Source organism: Bacillus rossius, chromosome 15 (genome assembly GCF_032445375.1).
Source record: "Bacillus rossius redtenbacheri isolate Brsri chromosome 15, Brsri_v3, whole genome shotgun sequence".
Classification (NCBI taxonomy): Eukaryota; Metazoa; Arthropoda; class Insecta; order Phasmatodea; family Bacillidae; genus Bacillus; species Bacillus rossius.
In genome coordinates this window covers 42,028,508-42,052,867 of record NC_086342.1, presented here as the reverse complement: position 1 = coordinate 42,052,867, position 24,360 = coordinate 42,028,508, and the positions used below count along the sequence as shown (strand labels likewise).

Here is a 24,360-nt window from a genome sequence, read left to right as displayed (position 1 = left end):
AAGTTCGCTAGGTTCTCAACACTGGCAAATCTGGCATTGATGAAAGTTCACCTTAATGCTGCAACACGTTTTTTTAAAAAGTATATTTACAATTATAATTTCTGAATAATTTAATTACCAATAACAATATGGAAGCATATAATTTTGTTATTCAAGTTCAAGCATATCACTATATAAAGTGAATAATTTTTATATAAGAAATATATTAAAATATTAAAATTTACTGCCACTAATGCATTTTTAATTTTTGCAAGTACTGAGAAGCCTTGGCCTAATGGTGATTGTAAACTAAAACAATACAAAATAATATATGCTGTTTAGTAAGAATTCATAAAACATATTAGAAGCAACTCCACTGTCCCCATGTAACAAGTAAGAAGGCTATCTACAAACAGGGACTTACTCAAAACAAAGCTTTAACTATTATTAAAAAATGTACACAAAGAGAGTATAAAGAGTACGATGTAACGGCTAAAGCTCACCTCGCAAGAGTCAAAACCACCCTTCTTCCAGCCGGCGCAAATGAATATCTCAGGAATGTGTTCGATGTAGCCGGCGCTACGGTACATGGTCTCGCACAGGGTGTTGTTGATTACAGGCACAGGAACCTCCTGTAGCACGCTTGGTAGCGGACCATCTGCAATAAGAGAGACATCTCGTGCACCACGCTTGGTAGGGATTACAGAGCACCAACAAACCTCCACAGCATGCTAGGTAGCGGACAATCATGACAGGATATAGAGCACCGGATCCTCATGCTTAAAACTGGGCAGAGTCTATGGACCATGAAACGAAAAATGTTATAAACATTTTTCGGAAGTCACTCCATGGTAACGGTTACAAAAAAAACAGTACCTATTCTTCGAAATATACTTAGTAAAAGGATTAATGAGTTAAGTGCATAGATAAAATATTTGTCAAACTAATATAATTATACAAGAAAGGATCAACGGGGGTGTCGTGAATCGCTCGGCGGATGACGGATGGGTGACGGGTGGATGCGACAGGCTACGATAAATCCGTCTACACACAAGCTGGTGGTTGGGTGTTTCAGACAAGTAGTATGTTTTGGCCGGTACTGGCACAGGCTTCAGGCTGAGGTGCCTGAGGTGCCGACCACCATATTGGATTGTGACGTCACGGCGGCCATATTAGATGAGTGTGACCTTGACCTTGACCCTGGAGGCCATTTTGGATCCACCATCTTGGATCCGCCATTTTGAATTATGATGTCACTGTTGCAATTATCGTTACGCCCGCCATATTTAAAATATTTATTTAATATCCGATTTTAATGAAAAAAATAAATAAAATTTATAAAAAATTCAATTAATAAAATATCAATAAAAATATTAAAACATACATTTACGACACTGAGTTCGGAGTCCTCAGTTGGAACCTGGTGAGGGCAGAAAAAAATTAAAATGGCGACAGGTCCTTTCCTCACAGTGGCTGCTGGCAGACTGACCCCCACCACTTTGTTAATAGCATATATATCGACAGGTAACATGACGTCATGTCCGCCATCTTGTCTTCGTTGCTGGAAGCCATCATCATTGTATCGTCGGCTAGAGTGCGCTGACGCCATGTTAGTCTAATTCTTACCCGCTAGAGTGCAGTAATCATTTATTATTACTGTGACACCCGCCATCTTGTCATTTCGACAACATATTGAAAATCCGTAATTTTAATGCTAGAGATGCGGGAAAAAGTTCAAAATTCATTAAATAAATTGGCAATAAATATACTGATTGATTCGACCGATTCCTGTCCTTCGTTCGATCCCTGAATGATGCAAAACATTTAATTTTATATAAAAAAATAATAATTTCAATAAATCATGATAAAAATCCTAAAAGAGGCATAAAATCAACTACTAACATCATTCTATAAGCCATTACGACTGCCATATTGGATATTTGTATATATAGACCCATAAATTTATAAAAAAATCAATCATTAATCTACCTATAGAATCGATACTTGTTTCAATCCCTGTGTGATACAAAACAATTTTAATTAAAAAAAATACCACAAAAGTGTTAGGTTTGAGAAAATAAACACACAAGTTCTTTTAAAAAAACAAATAATTGTATTACATAAATTCTACACTACTACAAGTACAAAATACACAAATTACTAAAGTCTTTTGGATTTCTCGATATCTGCATCAGCCACCCACGAATTAAAGCGAAGTGGAAAGCCCCACCACTTGATGCAGGACCGTCCTTTTCTTCGTTTTATAATCTTCTCCACCAAGTACGTATAGGGATACAACGTAGGCTGAATCTCTTCGGCATAGAAGCCGCCATGGATAGGTTTGTGGTCCAAATCTTCGAGGTAGTAGGTCCTAGGCTCTGATTCACGAACATGTGTCACACGGAAAAGTTCAGGACTCCAGTTCGCAGTGAAACCTTTCTCGAAGATACCTTTCTGCTTGGAGATTCGCACAATGTCACCGACGTTAGCTTTAAGCTTTCGTGGATCTTTCTTCTTTATGTTGTAAAACACTGTTCGAAGCAGGTGATTGTCCTTTACATACTTTGGCTTCATTTTCGTGGTAGAATGCACCGTGAATTATACTCGCTTATTAGTTTCGGCAAGATGTCAAGCCACTTGTAATTTACGTTAGCCGTGAACTGCCGCCACATCTTGGAATGCAAAGTTCTGTTAAACCTTTCGACAACGGAGGCTTTGACGTTACTAAATGTAGAGTAGTGTTTGATGCCATACTTCTTCATCAAAGCCTTGAATGTTGCATTGTAGAATTCTTTCCCGAGGTCCGTTTGCAGGTGCGACGGTATACGTCCATCCCGCAAAATATTGTTCATGGCCTTGGCTACTTCAGTTGCAGTATTTGATTTTACAGGTCTAGCCCAAGCGAACTTGCTATAAACATCGATGACTGTCAACATGTACTTGAAACCTTTATTCAATCGGGAATACGGTATCATCTCAACAAGGTCCGCCTGCAATAAATCATCAATTCCGCAAACTATGACTTTGCGACGAAGGTATTTCCGTCTAGCAGGAGCATGAAGTTCGCGAGCGATTCTGGTTCGACTCATTGTATGTAGCCGGCTTTCCTCAGTTCTTCAAGTATGGAGACTATTTCGTTGATGTGCGAAAAGTTTCCTACACTAAGCGAAGCATGTAGAATTCTAAGATGATCAACTAATTCATTGGGGTCGTCCCAATATACATAGTCAAATATCTGATCACTTTCTAGCTTTTTTAAAATTTCACCATGTATTGTTAGTTCACTGAAGAGATTAGCGAGAATGTAGATTTTTTCATGATCTTGGTCTTTATATACACCACTATCTGGATCGTTATCGTGAAAATGTGCATTGGTTAGCTCTAGAAGTTTTTTGTACTCTTGTAAGTCTTTGTGAGAATATCCTGTAAGCTCCCTGCGAAATAGCAATTCGTCCAGACCCGGAGTCCCGCGCGTTTTGAACTCTTCTACGCGCACGATATTTCCTGGTAGAAAGTATATTTCTTTAGCACCGAGGAACCACTTATTATGTTTTCTGTACACTCCGTAGGTCGTATCATTATTCCGGCTCGTAAACGATATCAGGTATGCCGGACCATTGCATTAACTTGATGTCCCTTTTTCGGTATTTTTTTCTTGTACATGGACTCTGTACTCTTTAAGTCCTCTTCTTCTCGATCTGGTTCATACTTTCTCTTTTTTACAGTCGGCATTTCATCTTCAAATTCTGTCTTCACATTGATGGCTGGTTCTTCCTTAAATATCTCCTCATTTTCCATCTCACGTGCAAGTCTGGTTTGTCTAGCTAGTATATATTTTTCACGAACAGACTGTATAGCTCGATGAAGGTTACTGGCCAGGTCCGACATTGTACTGGCTGAAAACATATTACAAGACCTCCTTTTATACTTTTTTATTCGTTCGCAGAAACTTCTTTCTTGTGTTTGGTTAGATCTGAATTTGTTGACAAGTGAGATAGTGATGCTTTCAGAATACTTTGAAAAGTCCTCAAATCGTCACGTCTTTGCGCATTTGAAACTTCGATCATGTCGCGAATTCGAGAATCCGAAGCTTCCACACGCTGGTCAATGGCAACGAGATACTCTAGTAATAACTCTTTCACACTTTCTAACTTTTGTGCCAGTAGTATAATGTATTTGCGGATATCGGAGTCGTGAGACTTGAGAGCAGTATGTAAGTCTCGACTGCTACGACCGAATTTCGAAATGCTATGACTCATGTTTGACGATAAACTGATCGAAACCTCGTCTGTACCTGCCCTTATATAGAGGCCAGTCTTTGACAATAACTAGGAATCCGTGTTCTTCTTTCCAACACAAGGAGCACATGTCTTTGAATTCTTGGAATGTCATGTCGGTGTTTACGTGATCGTCATAAGCGTGACGTAAATTAAGTTCGTCCATGTGAAAAAGCACTATGACATTCGCGTTGTCTCGTAGGAGATGTTTTGGAATACGACTGTACGTCTGACACAGGTAAACGCAGTCTACCTTGGCGTGTCTGCCCATGGAAAAGTACTCTTGTATTATGCCTTGCTTCTCGCACATTACATCGTCAAAAACAAACACGGAAATGGCTTTTGTTTCGTTTGGAGGTACCACATCCGCATTATCATTAAATGGAAAATACTCCAGACCATCCACCGAATGTAGAACCGTAGCTAGGCGCTGGTATTTTGGCTGTTGCAATGATTTGGAATAGAGGTAAACATTTTTGAACCTAAGACCGTTTGGCTCCTCTAATAAACTCAGTAGAACGCACGTTTTGCCGCAGTTGGACGGACCCGCCATTATGCATCATACGGCAGAAGGCAACAGTAAGCCATGCCGTGATTCACGTGCACTAAATACATCTTCTTGCGTAATGCGCGAGGTAAACACACTTCTTGCCTGACGACTTGCATTGTACTGACAAAAATATGTATAAAAGAAGCGTATTTATACTTTCTGGTCAGTTGTGCGCAATGACTCGAAGAGGTAAGAACAAAAAACACATCGGTGCAGGACTCGTGAACTCGCTGATAAACAATCTACCATTCGAGCTACACATTCCCGGATACAGATTCTGCGGCCCCGGCACTAAACTAGCGAAAAGGTTAGCTCGCGGTGACGTGGGCATTAATACTCTCGATGAAAAGTGCAAGCAGCACGATATCGCATATTCATTAAGCAAGGATCTGGAATCCAGGCACAGAGCAGATCAGATATTGGCACAGGAAGCCGAAGAAATAAGCAAATCTCCGGACGCAGGACTGGGAGAGAAAATCACGGCCTGGGGCGTTTCCAAAATCATTAAGGCAAAGACCAAATTATGGCTGGGTGCTCGTCGAGCCAGCTCCATCAAGCCAAAGACTAACTCACGCAAGACCAAACGCAAGACTGGTGCAGGCGTGCAAAAATCCAAGCAAAAATTACAGACACTCGACAAGAAGATTATAGGAGGATTTCTTCCTTTGCTTTTGCCTGCATTGGGTGATCTCGGCGGCCTCATCGGTGCAACGAGCGGTATAGCGCGGGCAGTCAAGACTTCGAAGAATGAGCGCAAGCAGTTAAAAGAAGCACAGCGACATAATTCATGCATGGAAGCCATTGCCATTGGTAAAAAAAAACGGCGCAGGACTGTACTTACGACATCACAAGGCTGGTCGAGGCATGAGAAAAAAACTAATGAAAAAATCCAAAGTTCTTTGCCGAAACGTCCGCTCACCAATATAGATTTGATCAAGTACGCTCGAAAACTGAAAATACCAAATTTCCGCGGCGTGTTTGTGCGAGACACTTTACCCAGCAAGCCAAAGACACGTGAGCGCGCCATAATTAATTTAGATACATCAGCTGGTCGTGGCACACACTGGGTGGCTTATGTAAAGACTGGAAAAATGGCCGAGTACTACGATAGTTTTGGAAATATACGTCTTCCGCCAGAACTTAGGCGGTACCTGGGCCGGACCACTACATTGTTCTACAATTACGAAACGGAACAGAAGCCTAATCAAACAAACTGCGGACACTTGTGTATTCGCTTTTTAACAAACAAAAATTAGCTGACTAAAATAATTTCTACTTAAAGGTTGTTCCGTGATGATAATTTATTAGTAATGTCGATAACAATTACCTTGAAAGGTCATGCATCTGAGCTGCGGGCGGTTCATTTCCCGCCTCTGGATTTAGATGGAGAATGGTGTATCGGGCTCGTAGATTTTCAAATGTATAATGCCATACCGAATATCGACGAAGAAAATTTCAAGATCTGCTTCCTGAAAGGCGATGGGACCGCTCATGAAATACAGTTACCGGTACCTGTTGGCTCTTACGAAATTGACGACATTGCAAATTACATCAGGGATATGTTACCACAGGATGTAGACTTTCAACTTAGTGGAAATCCAAACACTCAAAAAAGCATTCTAACATGCAGTGAAATTGTCGACTTTACAAAAGCTGTGACCATAGGTACGATGCTCGGATTCGAATCAAAGGTGTATGATACAGGAAGAACGTACCATCTACGCGCGCAGTAAACATTTTGCCTGTGAATGTCATAAGAATAAACTGTAATTTGGCAAGTGGAACGTATCTCAACGGAAGACTAAGCAACATGCTGCACGAGTTTTCGCCGATGGTCCCGCCACGTTATAAACTGGTCGAAATACCACAAAGTATCATTTACGTTCCAGTCGTCGTGAAGTGCGCACACGAAGTCGTCGTCAGAATCGTTGACCAGCGAGAACGATTGGTGAATTTCCAAGACGAAGAAATTACATTACGTCTGCACTTGAAGCGATGGGCATAAAGTTCGTAACACCGGACAGTTATAAAAGAAATCGTATTGGCGTGAATAAGAACAGTTCTCTACCAGACATCGGTGCATTAACACCTGACAGCATAAAGTATCTTCTCAGTATTGGACAAGTGTCGAATAAATATGGAAAACGAAATCCTCAACGTGGAAGATCTGGTCATTTTTGATGACAGCATTACGAAAATGGAATTGCACGAGTACCAGCCTTTCCTGCTCGGACCATACGCACTACCATCGGAAGTACGCATTGCTGTACAGCACCAAGATATTTGTACTTTACCTTCGCTGTCATTTCTACGTATAAGAGGCACGCTGAAAAAAACAGATGGTACGCACCCGACAACGACATAAATATCCTGCAATGGTATTCTTCACCTAATCGAGCGCATTAAATATGTCCTCAATGGTGTCGAGGTAGACCAGACAAGAGATGTAGGCATAACATCTGCTATGAAAAATTACCTTTCGCTCACGCCAAATGAACTGTCTGCTGCAAAGATGGCCGGTTGGGCTCTCGAGGATGAATATATGCTTCCGGTTTATGTCGAAGGGAAGTTCAAAGTTTGTGTTCCTCTGCCCATGCTTCTTGGATTCGCTGAGGACTACAAGCATAAAATCATTAATTCGTAACAAGAGCTCGTACTGCTTCTAGCCAACACGCACATTAATGCAATTATCGCCGCTACAGAAAACCCTCAAGATGTCTCGCTAACACTACAGTAAATCGAGTGGATGCTGCCCCACATCCAAGTGAGCACCATTGAACGAGTCAAGATGTTGAAGAACATAGAAAATGGCAAGAAATTCGATGTGCCATTTCGATCCTGGAGCCTGGAAACTTATCCTGGCTTGCCTCATAGTCAGCGTATCAATTGGATTGTAAAGTCCAGCTTCGCTACGGAAAAACCAAGATACATAATCGTCGGGCTTCAGACCAGAAGACAGCTCAATGCAGGAGTAAGTCGCTCCGTATTCGATAAATGTCAAATAAGTAATGTAAAAATATTTTTAAACAGCGAAAGTTACCCGTACGTTGACATGAACATGGACTTTAAAAGTGGAAGATTTCTTCTCGCATATCAAATGATTGCCAAGTTTCAGCAAGCTTACTATGGGCGGAGACAGTCACTGATACTGAGTCCCGACAGTTTCAAGAACAAGGCTCCGTTAATGGTGTTTGACGTTTCCAAACAGGATGATCGAATAAATTCTAACATCATCGACTGTAGGATCGAGATAACGACTAGCAGAAATATTCCACCAAACACCTATGCTTTTTGTCTGATACTTCACGATCGGCTTGCATCGCACAATTGTCGAGACAAACTTGTGAAAATTCTGACATAAATACTGTTTCGTTTTCGATGATAATTTAGTTACGACCGAGCATTGCTAGCGACAAGATGTACTGCAACCTGCAAGGTTTCCAGAGCCAAAATGGATTCGTGCTCAAGGAAATTAGCGTTACCTCCGGAGACAAGACTCGAACTCGCACTTTCCGACCTCCGTATCCTTGGAAACTACTAGACGTAAAAAGTAAACAGTCGAATGAATGGCTATGTAAATATTATCACGGACTAGAGTGGGACGAAGGAAAAACGTACCACCAAGTGAAAAACACTATTGAAGATTTACTAGTTCAAAACGAAATAATCTACATTGCTGGACCTAAACAGAAGAAATGGCTGAGCAAGTTGTGTGATGCACTTGTTGAAATTGTAGACCTACAGACCGACTACGGCTGTCCTTCCCTGCACAAGCTTAGTGCAATATACGACGTGCAGCCATGTGACAAGTTTGAACGTGTCTGTGCCTGTACAAACTCGCAGTTAATGCAGAAATGGCACAAACAGTGTTCGTAGGAGCCTGGATATATAAATGGTGTACATCCGTACGTGCCTTTAGTTGTCGTTCGACCTGCAAGAAAATGTTTACGTTTCATCCTGCTAATGTGTACGTGAGCATAAGACCTAGCTTCAGCAGTGTCGAGTACAGCTACTGGGATTCCGAGTATCTACGTACATATACAGAAACCTGTGATGGAGACGCTCAGCATTGGCGGTTTGCGCACTTTCCTATGTCCTACAAACCGATTCAGCAGCTGGTAGATTGTTGGGAACCTGGAAACTATGCCGTCTATCACATGACACCACACACAATCCTTCCTGCTAGCATCGCTGAGGTAGTCGCCTCGCCTGCATGTGCAACACCAAACATGGGCGAGTTGCAACCTGTTGCGACCTGTGATGCTTCTACGCAGACGTCCAAACGACGTGCGTCTCGTCGTCGAAGTTCAGGCAGTGAATCTGTCCCAACTAGCACTGAGCCAAAGCCCAGGCGTAGACGTGGTCACAGACGTCATCGACCATGTCTTTCCGGAGTTGACGACGTCGCAGAAGATGACCAGCTGGAAACCTGTGTTCCTGATCCCGTGACCTGCGAACCAGTTGGAACCAGATTCGCCGAAGAGGCAGTTGGAACCGGAGTCGCCGACGAGGCAGTTGGAACCGGAGTCGACGAGGCAGTGCATGCGGCATCAAAGACTTTGCTTGCGAAAATGCTTGATTCCTTAACCTAGTGTGTATTTGTGTAGTTTTTATAATTTGTAATTTTATCAAGTTTTTGTAAAACTTGAACTCGTGTGTTTTTTATTTCTACAATTTTTAGGTACCTAATAAAAATTATTTTTAATTACAGACAATATTTTGACTCATGTAGTATACCAGTAGACCGTGGGTATATAAGCGAGGTTCAGATGACCGGACCCTCAGTTCACCACTGGCCACGGTGCAGTACGGACCGGCTCTCTTCAGTAAGTTTCGTGAGATTTCGTTACTGTTCCAATGTAGACCGGAATAGACCGTTTACCGTCAGCAGCGGGGACCTCGATGACAGCATCGATGATAGAGTCGGAGATCCCGATACCGGCTGCAGAGGAGACCACGACAGCGAAGAGCTCAATGGCTGCGGTGTCTACAGCTGTGGAGATCCCGATACCGACTGCAGAGGAGACAACGATACGTGCTATTCCACCATCAGCTGAAGTTTCATCATCGCATCAATGCAGATACTGTGGCGCATCATTTACTATCACTTCAAGCGCGCGCAGACATGAAAGAAGCAGGTGTCCGAATAATTTACTGAAAAGAACAGAGTTTCAATGTAACAAGTGCAGTAAAATAATTTCACGTCTCGATAGCTTACATTGTCATTATAAAAAAATGCTCCTAGAAAGTCAAGTGCAAGTATATTGTACTTGGTTATTTTTTTGACTCATGCGGTGTACCAGTTAATGAGAATATATAAGTGAGACCCTGGTGATATGAACTTCAGTCCGTCTTTGGTTGCGGTGATGAACGGATCGGATAGTTAGACTTGTATAACATAATAGATCAGTATCTAGCTATTCTTGAGACCTCGATGACATCATTACCACTATTAATGCCAACCTGGATCGAAGGTCTTCCATCGACTACAGGTACCATGATGTCAGCGACGACGGTCGTGAAGCAGAGCCCGATGTCAACGTCGTCTACAGCTACACCTACTCTCTCAGCACAGCAGGAGATTTCGACGCGTGCAACATCTTAAGCAGAGCAGACCTCAAAGGCTTCAGAAGTTTACATTTCAGCAGTGTTACAATGGTTGTCAACAGTTCCAGTGACATTGATGAAGGAAGGAGCTTCCAACGGTGTTCCATCATCCAACTGTACGTACTGTGAGAAGATAAAAAACTTGAAATTACGGGATTATGTAATACAAAATTGTAATAATAACTCTGAACACATTAAATATCAGTGCAACAGGTGTTTAAGCAAGTTTATACACGATGGAAAATTAAAAAAAAAACACCTCAGGAATTGTGATAGACTGGCTGTACATTCATCAGAATCAAGCTGTATATTTTGTAACAAAACATTAGCAAATATTCGGAGTGAAAAACAACATGAAATATATCACCTTCCTTTTAATGAAGTCAATAATTCGTCTTCGTGTGAAAATTGTGGTGTACCAATATGTCGACCTGATAAACTTAATAGACATTTACGGACATGTAAAGGACTTACTTCGTCCATTAAGAAGACTGTTTGAATCGAGTAATCCAAAAGACTTTAGAAATTTGTCTGTGTTTTATTGTACTTGTAGTAGTGTAGAATTTATGTAATACAATTATTTGTTTTTTAAAAGAACTTGTGGTGTTTTTATTTTCTCAAACCTAACACTTTCGTGGTATTTTTTTTAATTAAAGTTGTTTTGTATCGCCCAGGGATCGAACCAAGTATCGATTCTATATGTAGATTAATGATTGATTTTTTATAAATTTATGGGTCAATAAATACTAATATCCAAGATGGCAGTCGTAATGGCTTATAGAATGATGGTAGTAGTTGATTTTAGGCCTCTTTTAGGATTTTGATCATGATTTATTGAAATTATTATTTTTTATATAAAATAAATGTTTTGCATCATCCAGGGATCGAACTAAGGACAGGAATCGATCGAATCAATCAGTATATTTATTGCCAATTTATTTAATGAATTTTGAACTTTTTCCCGCATCTCTAGCATTAAAATTACGGATTTTCAATATGGCGTCGAAATGACAAGATGGCGGGTGTCACAGTAATAATAAATGATTACTGCACTCTAGTGGGTAAGAATTAGACTAACATGGCGTCAGCGCACTCTAGCCGACGATACAATGATGATGGCTTCCAGCAACGAAGACAAGATGGCGCACATGACGTCATGTTACCTGACGATATATATGCTATTAACAAAGTGGTGGGGGTTAGTCTGCCAGCAGCCACTGTGAGGAAAGGACCTGTCGCCATTTATATTTTTTTTCTGCCCTCACCGGGTTCGAACCGAGAACTCCGAACTCTGTGTCGTAAATGTATGTTTTTTTATATTTTTATTGATATTTTATTAATTGATTTTTTTATAAATTTTAATTTTTTTCATTAAAATTGGATATTAAATAAGTATTTTAAAGATGGCGGGCGTAACGATAATTGCAATGGTGACTTAATAATTCAAAATGGCGGAAAACACAACGCTGGAATGTTCGAGAAACAAAATGACGTCATCCAAGATGGAGGATCCAAAATGCCCTCCAGGGTCAAGGTCAAAGGTCAAGGTCACACTCATCCAAGATGGCCGCCGTGACGTCACAATCCAATATGACGGTCAGCACTTCAGGCACCTCAGCCTTAAGCCTGTGCCAGGACCTACCAAAACATACTACTCAGACACAGTCCTCTGTGTTTGAGAGCTACGTCAGTGCGATTTGTGAGAATGTTGTGCAACTACTGGAAGATGACTCCCACAGCCCTTCAGCCTGCTGCCGTGCTTACTGTGGAGCTACGAGAAGCACAGTAAGCGCTGGGCCTCACCCTCGTAGAGCCGGCCCCAGCCCGTCACCCAGGCGCTGCGCCCCACGAAGCTGGTGTCGTCCTGCGGCACGCAGATGGGCACGATGTTGGGCTGGAACACCACCGGCTCGTAGAAGCGCAGCAGCGCCAGGTCGTACTCGAAGGTCCTGGGGTCGAACTGTGGGTGCGACGCCACGATCTGCACTCGGCGCTCCTGGAAGCCGTACGGCTCGTCGTCCGAGCTGAGGTCGTGCTCGCCGAGCCGCAGCAGCAGGTCACTCGGGGGCACGCTGCGAACAACCGCGCGGACACAGCCGTCACTGCCGTGTCACTGCTGTGTCACTGCCGTGTCACTGCTGCGTCACTGCTGCGGGCTTCGACCTACCGTGCGAGAGAGCGACGAGATGTTATATCACATCACACTTAAAAGATACGTGAATTTATAATTTAAGAATTAATATTACCTATTTTATTAAAGAAATGTTATGTATATGCCTTTATTAAGAACTTTATTTCTTAGAACCTTATTAACATCAATTTTTTCCAATAAATCATATTAACACTTAAAATTTTTTTTGATAACTTTTTTGAATCTTTTCTTCAACAACACCATTTCCTGTTTCTAATTAGATTAATAAAATATTATAAAATTTGTATTTTTTGAATTTATATTTTTAATTTAACTTAACATTTTTTTACATTTAATTAAATAGCCATTTTTAAGTGAAATATATTTGCATAAATAACTACATTAAAAAAAAATATTTTCAACGTTAATACTAAGTATTCCTTAAAACGGCATTATTTTAATTTGTTACTGGAATTTGATTTTAAAGTTATATATAATTCAGCCTAGCATTATTAGTACAATAAAAACAGACTTCAATCCGACATTTAATTTTATATTAAATACGTTTTTGAATTTTTAAAGTGTAAACAACTTTACATATATTAAAGTGTTGCGACAGGAAGGTTTGTAATAAAAAACACATAAAGATAGTGTTTTTATTTACAACTGAGTTTAAACAATTCACCCACTCGTACCAGATATTTTACAAAAGTGAAATTTTTTATTACAATTTTTTTTTCAAAAAGGTTCTACACATATTTATTCTTTAGTTAATGTATAAAGTATTATCATACTGGCATTATTTTAATAATTTACTTAACACATAGGTTACGGTGAAAATCTTTGTAGAATCAACCGCACTTGTCAATGATATTTTTGTAAATCTTGAAGGTGGGACGGTTACCTTGTTTTCGAAGCTCCATTACTTTTGCACTGTACAAGTGTGCTGCACAATAAATTTACATTTTACCTGAACTCCTCTTTAATTGTGCCTTCAGTAGCATAGCATACTGGGGGCTTACACCCTGGGGTATACCACCTTGCAGCCACGTGGCATCACACCACACGACTTGCTGCCCTAGGCCTAACCCACCACCTCGCCCCCTCACCCCCTCACCACCTCACCACCTCCCCACCTCACCACCTCACCACCTCGGCAAGGCGGCTAGATGCCCATGTTACCACCACACACCTCCATGTCCTCAGCATGAAGGTCAAACTGCTTTAAGAAACTAGCCACGGTTCACTTCAAATAGTATTTTGAGAACTGGAAATATTTCAAATACCTGATTATTAACGAAATTGTTTTCTAAGCATTTTTGACACATCATATCCTTATTCGTTGACCGAAATAAAACGTAAAAAAATAGCAAATAAGTTAAGAATAAATTAACTGGATTTAATTTAAATGATAGTAAATTGGTCTTGAAATTCCATGTTTCGAATTTGAAACTTATGCTTACAAATACCTATATTGCAGGAAAGAAATTTCCATAGTAAATTGATCGTATACATGAATAATTGTGTTATTTATTTATTTGATATTCAAGTATTGTTATTAAATGTTGTTATGGATATGTTTTATTCATTTTGAGCGCTACTTGCTTACCTCAAGAGCAATATAAACAGAGATATACAGAATATTTAAAGACTGGCGGTTCGTGTCCGGGATGTGGATGTGGCTGGGTGGCCAGTGAGGAACTCACTTCTCGACGCAGTGCGCCGCCGTCACCGCCCAGTTCTCGTTCAGAAGCGCGGCTCCGCACTTGTGCAGGTACGTGGAGGTGCGCCACTGCCGCAGCGACGCCTGGAACCAGTCACACCCTTGAGGCCCCGCCCACCCGGCACACGCGGTAACTACTCGAGATATCCGAGTGGGGGCTGCTTACGAAAAGCATTTAAGAGTTCGCCGAGGGTCGAAAAGTACTTCTCATTTCGGATTAAGTTTTTAAATTGTATTTATAGAGGAGTTAAAATGGCTAAAACTCATGTTTTCAGAGTAATTTTAAGGTGTAAAAAAACTGGTACAGATTCATGAAAGCACTTAAGGGACTTGCATTACACCTTTAGCTTCATTTCTTGGCCATATAATGTTACGGTCACCGCTCGTATGCACTGGGAGAAGACTGCGCGCCAGTCCAGAGGCGACACCGCGCTAGAAGCACCATCATCCCGCCTCACTAACACACATACACCCCTGACGAGGCGGGCCCCTTAACCGCTCTGCACCGACCTGCATGATCCTGCACCCCCTGTGCACTGTGCGAAACTTATGTGCATCTCATACGCTGTTTACACCGACCTGCATCACTAAGCACCGACCTGCATCACTAAGCACCGACCTGCATCACCCTGCATCACTGTGCATCACTTGCAACACCTTGCACTACTCTGCATTGGCCTGGTTCCCCTGCGCAGTCACCACTCAGCACTGCGTAGCACTGCAACACTCTGCCCGCCCCTGAATCATACACCACTCTTGAGTCACCATGAAACACTTAACTCCAAAAAACTGGCCATTTGCACCGCCCTTCATCACAACGAACTGCTCAGCACTGTCCTGCATTACCCTGCTATGCTCTGCGCATCCCTGCATAAACCCTGCACCGCCCTGGCTAGTATTCATAGTCGCGTCTTGAGAAACATATTGAAACCATCTTGTAAAAGATGGTCTTGCTCTTCAAGACAATGATTCTTAGCTCCATGTTTCATAATTCACACACAAGAGGAGCTTCATGAAGACTGTGTACTCAAACATGAGATTGTTTGACTTACTTCTGACTTAACGAAGCAGTTGCTTAAGATGACCGAAAAGACACGAACATGCACGAATCTAGCCGACTGGATTCCTTCATTGAAAATTCTACCACTTTTCACAATGAGCATCGAACAAACTCTCTTAATATAAATATGCTGAGTAATTACCTAGTCACTCACTTTGCAACAGCAAATAAATTTAATGGTTGGAATATTTTAATTGCAGCCTGCTTTCTATTGTTAAGTTTGCATTGGTCATCGCAATCCCAGTAAAAAGATAGGGTTGACATTTTTAAACAAAAAAGGAATATTTGGTCTACATGTTTTAATTGGTCACTGATTTATCAGTGCCACTTCAGTGGCTGGAATGCACATCACTTCAATGCCATGGTGGCAGGCACACGAGTGACAGATTACAGGTCACTCACCTGCCATGGCCACTGAGTGGCAGACATGCAGGTTACTCACATGCCACGGCTACATGGGTGGCATATTGCAGGTCACTCACATGACATGGCCATGTGAGTGGCAGACATGCAGGTTACTCACATGCCACGGCTACATGGGTGGCATATTGCAGGTCACTCACATGACATGGCCATGTGAGTGGCAGCCATGCAGGTTACTCACATGCCACGGCTACATGGGTGGCATATTGCAGGTCACTCACATGACATGGCCATGTGAGTGGCAGACATGCAGGTTACTCACATGCCACGGCTACATGGGTGGCATATTGCAGGTCACTCACATGACATGGCCATGTGAGTGGCAGACATGCAGGTTACTCACATGCCACGGCTACATGGGTGGCATATTGCAGGTCACTCACATGACATGGCCATGTGAGTGGCAGACATGCAGGTTACTCACATACCACGGCTACATTGGTGGCATATTGCAGGTCACTCACCTGCCATGGCCATGTGAGTGGCAGACATGCAGGTTACTCACATGCCACGGCTACATGGGTGGCATATTGCAGGTCACTCACCTGCCATGGCCATGTGAGTGGCAGACATGCAGGTTACTCACATGCCACGGCTACATGGGTGGCATATTGCAGGTCACTCACCTGCCATGGCCATGTGAGTGGCAGACATGCAGGTTACTCACATGCTACGGCTACATGGGTAGCATATTGCAGGTCACTCACCTGCCATGGCCATGTGACTGGCAGACATGCAGGTTACTCACATGCCACGGCTACATTGGTGGCATATTGCAGGTCACTCACATGACATGGCCATGTGAGTGGCCGACATGCAGGTTACTCACATGCCACGGCTACATTGGTGGCATATTGCAGGTCACTCACATGACATGGCCATGTGAGTGGCAGACATGCAGGTTACTCACATGCCACGGCTACATTGGTGGCATATTGCAGGTCACTCATATGCCATGGCCATGTGAGTGGCAGACATGCAGGTTACTCACATACCACGGCTACATGGGTGGCATATTGCAGGTCACTCACATGACATGGCCATGTGAGTGGCAGACATGCAGGTTACTCACATGCCACGGCTACATGGGTGGCATATTGCAGGTCACTCACCTGCCATGGCCATGTGAGTGGCAGACATGCAGGTTACTCACATACCACGGCTACATGGGTGGCATATTGCAGGTCACTCACATGACATGGCCATGTGAGTGGCAGACATGCAGGTTACTCACATGCCACGGCTACATGGGTGGCATATTGCAGGTCACTCACATGACATGGCCATGTGAGTGGCAGACATGCAGGTTACTCACATGCCACGGCTACATGGGTGGCATATTGCAGGTCACTCACCTGCCTTGGCCATGTGAGTGGCAGACATGCAGGTTACTCACATGCCACGGCTACATGGGTGGCATATTGCAGGTCACTCACCTGCCATGGCCATGTGAGTGGCAGACATGCAGGTTACTCACATGCCACGGCTACATGGGTGGCATATTGCAGGTCACTCACCTGCCATGGCCATGTGAGTGGCAGACATGCAGGTTACTCACATGCCACGGCTACATTGGTGGCATATTGCAGGTCACTCATATGCCATGGCCATGTGAGTGGCAGACATGCAGGTTACTCACATGCCACGGCTACATGGGTGGCATATTGCAGGTCACTCACCTGCCATGGCCATGTGAGTGGCAGTCATGCAGGTTACTCACATGCCACGGCTACATTGGTGGCATATTGCAGGTCACTCATATGCCATGGCCATGTGAGTGGCAGACATGCAGGTTACTCACATGCCACGGCTACATGGGTGGCATATTGCAGGTCACTCACATGACATGGCCATGTGAGTGGCAGACATGCAGGTTACTCACATACCACGGCTACATGGGTGGCATATTGCAGGTCACTCACATGACATGGCCATGTGAGTGGCAGACATGCAGGTTACTCACATGCCACGGCTACATGGGTGGCATATTGCAGGTCACTCACATGACATGGCCATGTGAGTGGCAGACATGCAGGTTACTCACATGCCACGGCTACATGGGTGGCATATTGCAGGTCACTCACATGACATGGCCATGTGATTGGCAGACATGCAGGTTACTCACATTCCACGGCTACATGGGTGGCATATTGCAGGTCACTCACCTGCCATGGCCATGTGAGTGGCAGACATGCAGGTTACTCACATGCCACGGCTACATGGGTGGCATATTGCAGGTCACTCACCTGCCATGGCCATGTGAGTGGCAGACATGCAGGTTACTCACATGCCACGGCTACATGGGTGGCATATTGCAGGTCACTCATATGCCATGGCCATGTGAGTGGCAGACATGCAGGTTACTCACATGCCACGGCTACATGGGTGGCATATTGCAGGTCACTCACATGACATGGCCATGTGAGTGGCAGACATGCAGGTTACTCACATGCCACGGCTACATGGGTGGCATATTGCAGGTCACTCATATGCCATGGCCATGTGAGTGGCAGACATGCAGGTTACTCACATGCCACGGCTACATGGGTGGCATATTGCAGGTCACTCACCTGCCATGGCCATGTGAGTGGCAGACATGCAGGTTACTCACATGCCACGGCTACATGGGTGGCATATTGCAGGTCACTCACATGACATGGCCATGTGAGTGGCAGACATGCAGGTTACTCACATGCCACGGCTACATGGGTGGCATATTGCAGGTCACTCACATGACATGGCCATGTGAGTGGCAGACATGCAGGTTACTCACATGCCACGGCTACATGGGTGGCATATTGCAGGTCACTCATATGCCATGGCCATGTGAGTGGCAGACATGCAGGTTACTCACATGCCACGGCTACATGGGTGGCATATTGCAGGTCACTCACCTGCCATGGCCATGTGAGTGGCAGACATGCAGGTTACTCACATGCCACGGCTACATGGGTGGCATATTGCAGGTCACTCATATGCCATGGCCATGTGAGTGGCAGACATGCAGGTTACTCACATGCCACGGCTACATGGGTGGCATATTGCAGGTCACTCACATGACATGGCCATGTGAGTGGCAGACATGCAGGTTACTCACATGCCACGGCTACATGGGTGGCATATTGCAGGTCACTCACCTGCCATGGCCATGTGAGTGGCAGACATGCAGGTTACTCACATGCCACGGCTACATGGGTGGCATATTGCAGGTCACTCACCTGCCATGGCCATGTGAGTGGCAGACATGCAGGTTACTCACATGCCACGGCTACATGGGTGGCATATTGCAGGTCACTCACCTGCCATGGCCACTTGCCGAAGGAGGCCGGCTCGCCCCCCACTATCCTGGACTCGGGGAACATGCGCCGCCCGCAGACTGCAAGCACAACAGGAGTCAACTCGGCCTGCTGCAGTGGCACAGTCTCGCGGCTCCGCGGTACATTCCAGAGTAGTCGCGATCCAGTGGTGGTCAAAAACCATCTCTTCACACTCACACATTTTGCGAACTAAAATCCTGTCGAGGTACGAAGTGAGCATCTATGTTTTTGACCTTCTTTAAGTTAAATTGGTACGATAAAGCAGTCTCCGGTATGGAATCATGCTAAATTTTTGGCATTTTTGTTTTGTTTTTGGTGTCAAAATCGCAGTGCGAATTTCGGTGTCTTCATTCAAAATACGAGATATTGTTAGGGTCGAACTCAGTGGTGACACCATTGTGTGTTTTTCGTATTCGTGCTTAAAGCTCAGTTTCGATTATTTTTTTTTTTTTACTTGCGGACTGCTTCATCCGTGATTCTCTCCATGGCTTCCAGAGATAACGCATATTTGATTGCTCGCAGTTTCCAGCGCTCTGCACTGATATGTTTTCAAAGACTGGCGCGCAGCAACTAAGTGTGGAACAACTGACGCGTGGCCGCCTCAGTTACTATATTTAATTTGACTTAGTTTTAGTTTCTCTTGAATTGTAACTAGTTTAGCTAAGAACTTATAACAAGTGGTGACTAAGTGGGCAAGGCAGAACACTACGCTCAGACCTGGTGGTGTGTTTCGTGCGACCGCCGAACCAGTCCGAAATTCTAGGTAAATAATTCCAGATCATTATTATGACGGCTAAAATGGTCGGCAATATGGTCGACAAAATGGCGTATCCTACGAGAGTCTAGTGTTTGACATTACTACACTCTAGAGAGTTAAAAATGCTAATATGGTGAAAGCTATCACTCGTAACAGACGAAAACAATATGGCGGATCTAAGATTAATGCCAAGACATCATAATGGTTGACGTAATATATATTTATTGATATAAGTGATCGGAGGTATTTCTGCCCGGTACATATGCTCTGGAGGTATGGAAAATATATTACAAGGTTATTTTTTTAAGTTCATTTGTAAAAATTCAAACCAAGAAACTCCGAAAATATTAAATTATTATTTCTATTAAGTAACTATTTTTAAAACAATATTTTAAGATTTAAAAAAATTGTACTTGCCATATTCAAACTGTGGACTTGTGAGGTCAATGATGTGTATTTTATCATTTTGAAATCGATTTTTTAAATCTTAATTAATTTCTTATTACTATTTTTAAAATACCATATGGTTGCAAGGGTCAGCAACAGAGCCATTTAATATGGTTGTCATGTATTCGGTATTTAAAAGTCGTTATACAATATCATGCGGCAGTGACCTATATGCGACGTGATGTGATTTAATGTTTTGGTCGATAATCCCAATCCAGAGCTATATATGTCGCGTGTGTGGTGTGTGTGTGGTGTGTGTGTGGTGTGTGTGTGGTGTGTGTGTGGTGTGAGTGTGGTTTGTGTGTGGTGTGTGTGAGTGACAAAAAGAGGGTGGGGAGCAACCTGCCACAGGCGTATGGCTATAGGGGAGCAGGATGTGCCGAAAAATTTTGTAGACTTCAAAAATTATGAAATAAAAAAGGCTAATAAAAAACGTTACAATAATATCGTATATTACCAATAATAATGTCCCAAGGAAGTTTTTTTTTTTACTTAGTGTCTAGTTATTTTTAATGTTTATGTCTTAGTTATGTAATTCTGCATTAATGTATTTTTGTCATAATTCTTTTATTGAAATTTGAATATGTTTAGGTAAAAAAAATACAGTACAAGCAAGTATAGTTCTTTAAATTCGTCAAACAAAATTTCAATTTTATGATTAAAAATTTAACGCTAATAAACTATGAATTATTTAATTTTTTGTATTTTTATTGAACCCTTAAAAATATATTATTGCTATGAATATAATATACAAATTAAAACTTACACTTAAAAATGGTAGGCACAGAGGGTCTAGTAAAATTTAACTAAAATTCTTCAAAATTTGTATTTGGATGCAAAACAAGTTTTGTTCGGTACGTTTCATGTCGTTGGGTTGCATACTTACCTTTCCCCCCTTGCCATGGGTTCTCCGGACGAAGGAAAGCCTAGCTCCGTCGCTGCCAATCCACGAACATTGCCTGTTCCAGCAATTTTATACTACTTTTTCGAAATATGTCCAAACAAAAAAGTTGCAGTTAGGAAAAAACCCAAAAGTTATGTCGGCTGAAGCCGAGCCTCAAGTTGCGAACCACGACAATTACCATCTCTGTAGTCCGATGTGTTGAGCGCAGGAACATCAACACCCGTGGTTGATGTTGTCGTCATCTCTGCGGAGTTGGTAGAACTCGGTGTGATTGACTCGGGTTTCTCTGTAGTGCCTGCTTCCCCCGCTAGAGTGGTCGAATCCTCGCTCGCATCTGGAGTGAACAATAATGGCTGATGTTGGTGGTTTTATGATAACAGAGTTGGAGTTAGTGGTAACTGTTCCCTTTACCACTTCTGCTTCCTTTATGTTATAATTAATATTTTTTTTTGTAATTTTTCATATATAATAATAAAGAAAGTAAACTTTAAATTATTTTTTTTCACAGCATTAAAGTATGTGTCAGTATTTATAAATCTATACTAATATTATAAAGATCAAGAGTTTGTTTGTTTGAACGCGCTAATCTCAGGAACCACTGGTCCGATTTGAAAAATTCTTTCAGTGTTGGATAGTACATTTATCGAGGAAGGCTATAGGCTATATTATATTATCAATAACATAAGGGATCCTTACTAAAAGTCCAATTTAGGATCAAATGCGTCGGAGGGGGTTAGATACAACATGCAGTACACGTACGAAGTGTGTGTTGACAATGCCGCAGGCGCTAGAAGTTTATTTCCTATTGCCTGTTGCTTTGTTGATGCTTCATTCGTCTCTATGGCAACGACTATTTCATTATTAGTGCAGTCCTCATCACCGTTGAAATTTTGCGTGTACTTTAAATATCAAAAATTGCCCTTTTTTTCAAGTATATATATTTTACAGACTTGAAACTTCACAGTAATGTTCCTTATGTTACGCAGGATGACTTTTTTGCGAAAATTAGATCCCATGGGTGGTTAAAACCAGGCAACAGTGGGTACTTTGTCTGCATGAGAACAGGATTTTGCATTGTTCATGCCTTCTGCGTCTCCATGGCAAAGGGCATCGCGCGGCAGTGGCGTACCCACAAGGAGGGGCATGTATAATGAGCGGCGCAAGAGTGATCTGCCTGTAGACTGCCGTAGCGAAGTACGGGTACATCAGTTGTACATTGCGTGCATGAGTCGGGAAACCATCGGTGCTATTCATATTCTCTCCGGTACATTATACAGCATTGTAATAAATTTTCACTGAATTTTTTTTATTTACCATTACTGTAAATGGGAGATGTGGCTTAATTTTTTTCCATTAGTATAGCCGTGCGAAGCCGGGTCGGGCAGCTAGTAAAGAGTGATAATAAAGTCCTCGAATCCTTCTGGAACTAGATACCGTGAGTTGTTTTATCTGAGGAATATTCAAGTTTATAAATTAATATTGTTAGTTTAATTTAGCGTACATATTCTCTAAGTAGACTTTATGATACTTGGTGTGTGCTAGTGTAAGAAGTCCAGCTGAGCTCAGTGCTACCTCTGAGCGCAGCGCGAGATTGGTAAACACTGCCTGCGGAAGAAGACAAACACTAACACAATGAGCGAATAAACCAAGCATGGTGTTGAATTAGACAGTGGGTGGTAGCAGACGGTGGTAACATACCTGGGCTTGAAATAAGAAAATAAATATAATTTACGTACTATGTACTCTATCGATATAATATTTATTTTTGTTTAACTTTTTAAATTTTTTTAAACGTTTATCTGAAAAAAAATATAACAAATTAATACTGCAAGGGGTGGAATAACAAGGGTAGAGTTACAAAAAAATTCCATTTTCTTTAAATAGATGTACTGTCAAATCCATTATAATATATTGTAAAACTCCTAATTTTTTTCTGAGTCTTTTGGCTCAAACAATTTTTGATTAAACAAACTATTACCGTAAAAAAGGGTTGAAAAAAAAAACATTAACTTTCTTAGTATCGAATTCGTAAGAATATATCAATAACCATCTTAATATTACCTTTAACCTTTGTCCCAGAAAAATGTATACGACAATGTATTGGTCCAAGGATTGAAAAATAGTGGTTGGGTGACAAAAATAATTGCATAACTATGTAGGTACCTTAGTAGGCATAATATTAAATTCGCTAAGACATTCAATGCTGGATTTAATAAATTAAAAAACATTTAAAATATTTTCGCTGCATGGAATATGAGAAAATGTTAACTCGATCTTTTTATTATTATTGGTGAACATGTAGGTTGCTATGTACATTAGGTTCTTAAAATGATCCAAGAGCTTATAGATGTTTTCAAAACATTTCCAGAAGAAAATTAGTTACTTTGAAATCCACCTACGCCTGTAGGCTGTGCGGAAAGGAATTTTTTTACTATTTTTTAAAAACATTGCTATTATTTAATCATTAAATACATATTTATTGAATTCTAATCATGTGCATCTTAATAATTTAAGAAATATTTCTTGAGAAAATTGCCGTTGAACAGATTTTTTTATTTTTAATAAAAAATAAACACTATCAGCTCCAAATATGCTAATCACAAACTTAGACATTCCAAACAAAAAGTAGAAACTTGTGCAAGAGTGGCCGAATGTTAGACCTAACTATGGACTGCCCAACTCCTTAATATTACTGAAAGTGGTGAACTGACCATTAGTTATAACATAAATAAAATAGGGCAGCACATAATAATAAAGTTATGATCCCAATTTGGCAATTATAATAAGTTTAAAGAAAGAAGCTGCCACGATGAATCTCCAAGCAGCAGCGGGGCGAAGATACTCACCTGAGACTTGGGTGACTGCGGGCTCCTGCGAAGGCGAAGGTACCTTCACCCAGTCCACGCCCTCTGAAACATGCCAACATCACTGTTACAACACATTCCTCTCATGAACCACGTACACAGCACTATTTACAAAGTCCACAGTCCTGCCTTCTGAAACATGCCAACATCACTGTTACAACACATTCCTCTCATGAACCACGTACACAGCACTATTTACAAAGTCCACAGTCCTGCCTTCTGAAACATGCCAACATCACTGTTACAACACATTCCTCTCATGAACCACGTACACAGCACTATTTACAAAGTCCACAGTCCTGCCTTCTGAAACATGCCAAC

The 24,360-nt window shown here is 42.0% G+C and overlaps 1 protein-coding gene across 1 annotated transcript in view; it reads right to left on the bottom strand.

Moving 5' to 3' along the window:
- LOC134539265 (serine proteinase stubble) overlaps positions 1-24,360 on the bottom strand; it is an 80,145-nt gene that overhangs the window by 10,059 nt on the left and 45,726 nt on the right. Inside the window, exons 4-9 of the mRNA XM_063381089.1 lie at positions 24,022-24,084; positions 21,354-21,509; positions 19,050-19,126; positions 14,251-14,351; positions 12,217-12,485; positions 483-637 (exon numbers count right to left, since the gene is read on the bottom strand). Of these exons, the coding sequence (XP_063237159.1) occupies positions 483-637; positions 12,217-12,485; positions 14,251-14,351; positions 19,050-19,126; positions 21,354-21,509; positions 24,022-24,084 (821 nt within the window). The remainder of the gene's footprint in view (positions 1-482; positions 638-12,216; positions 12,486-14,250; positions 14,352-19,049; positions 19,127-21,353; positions 21,510-24,021; positions 24,085-24,360) is intronic.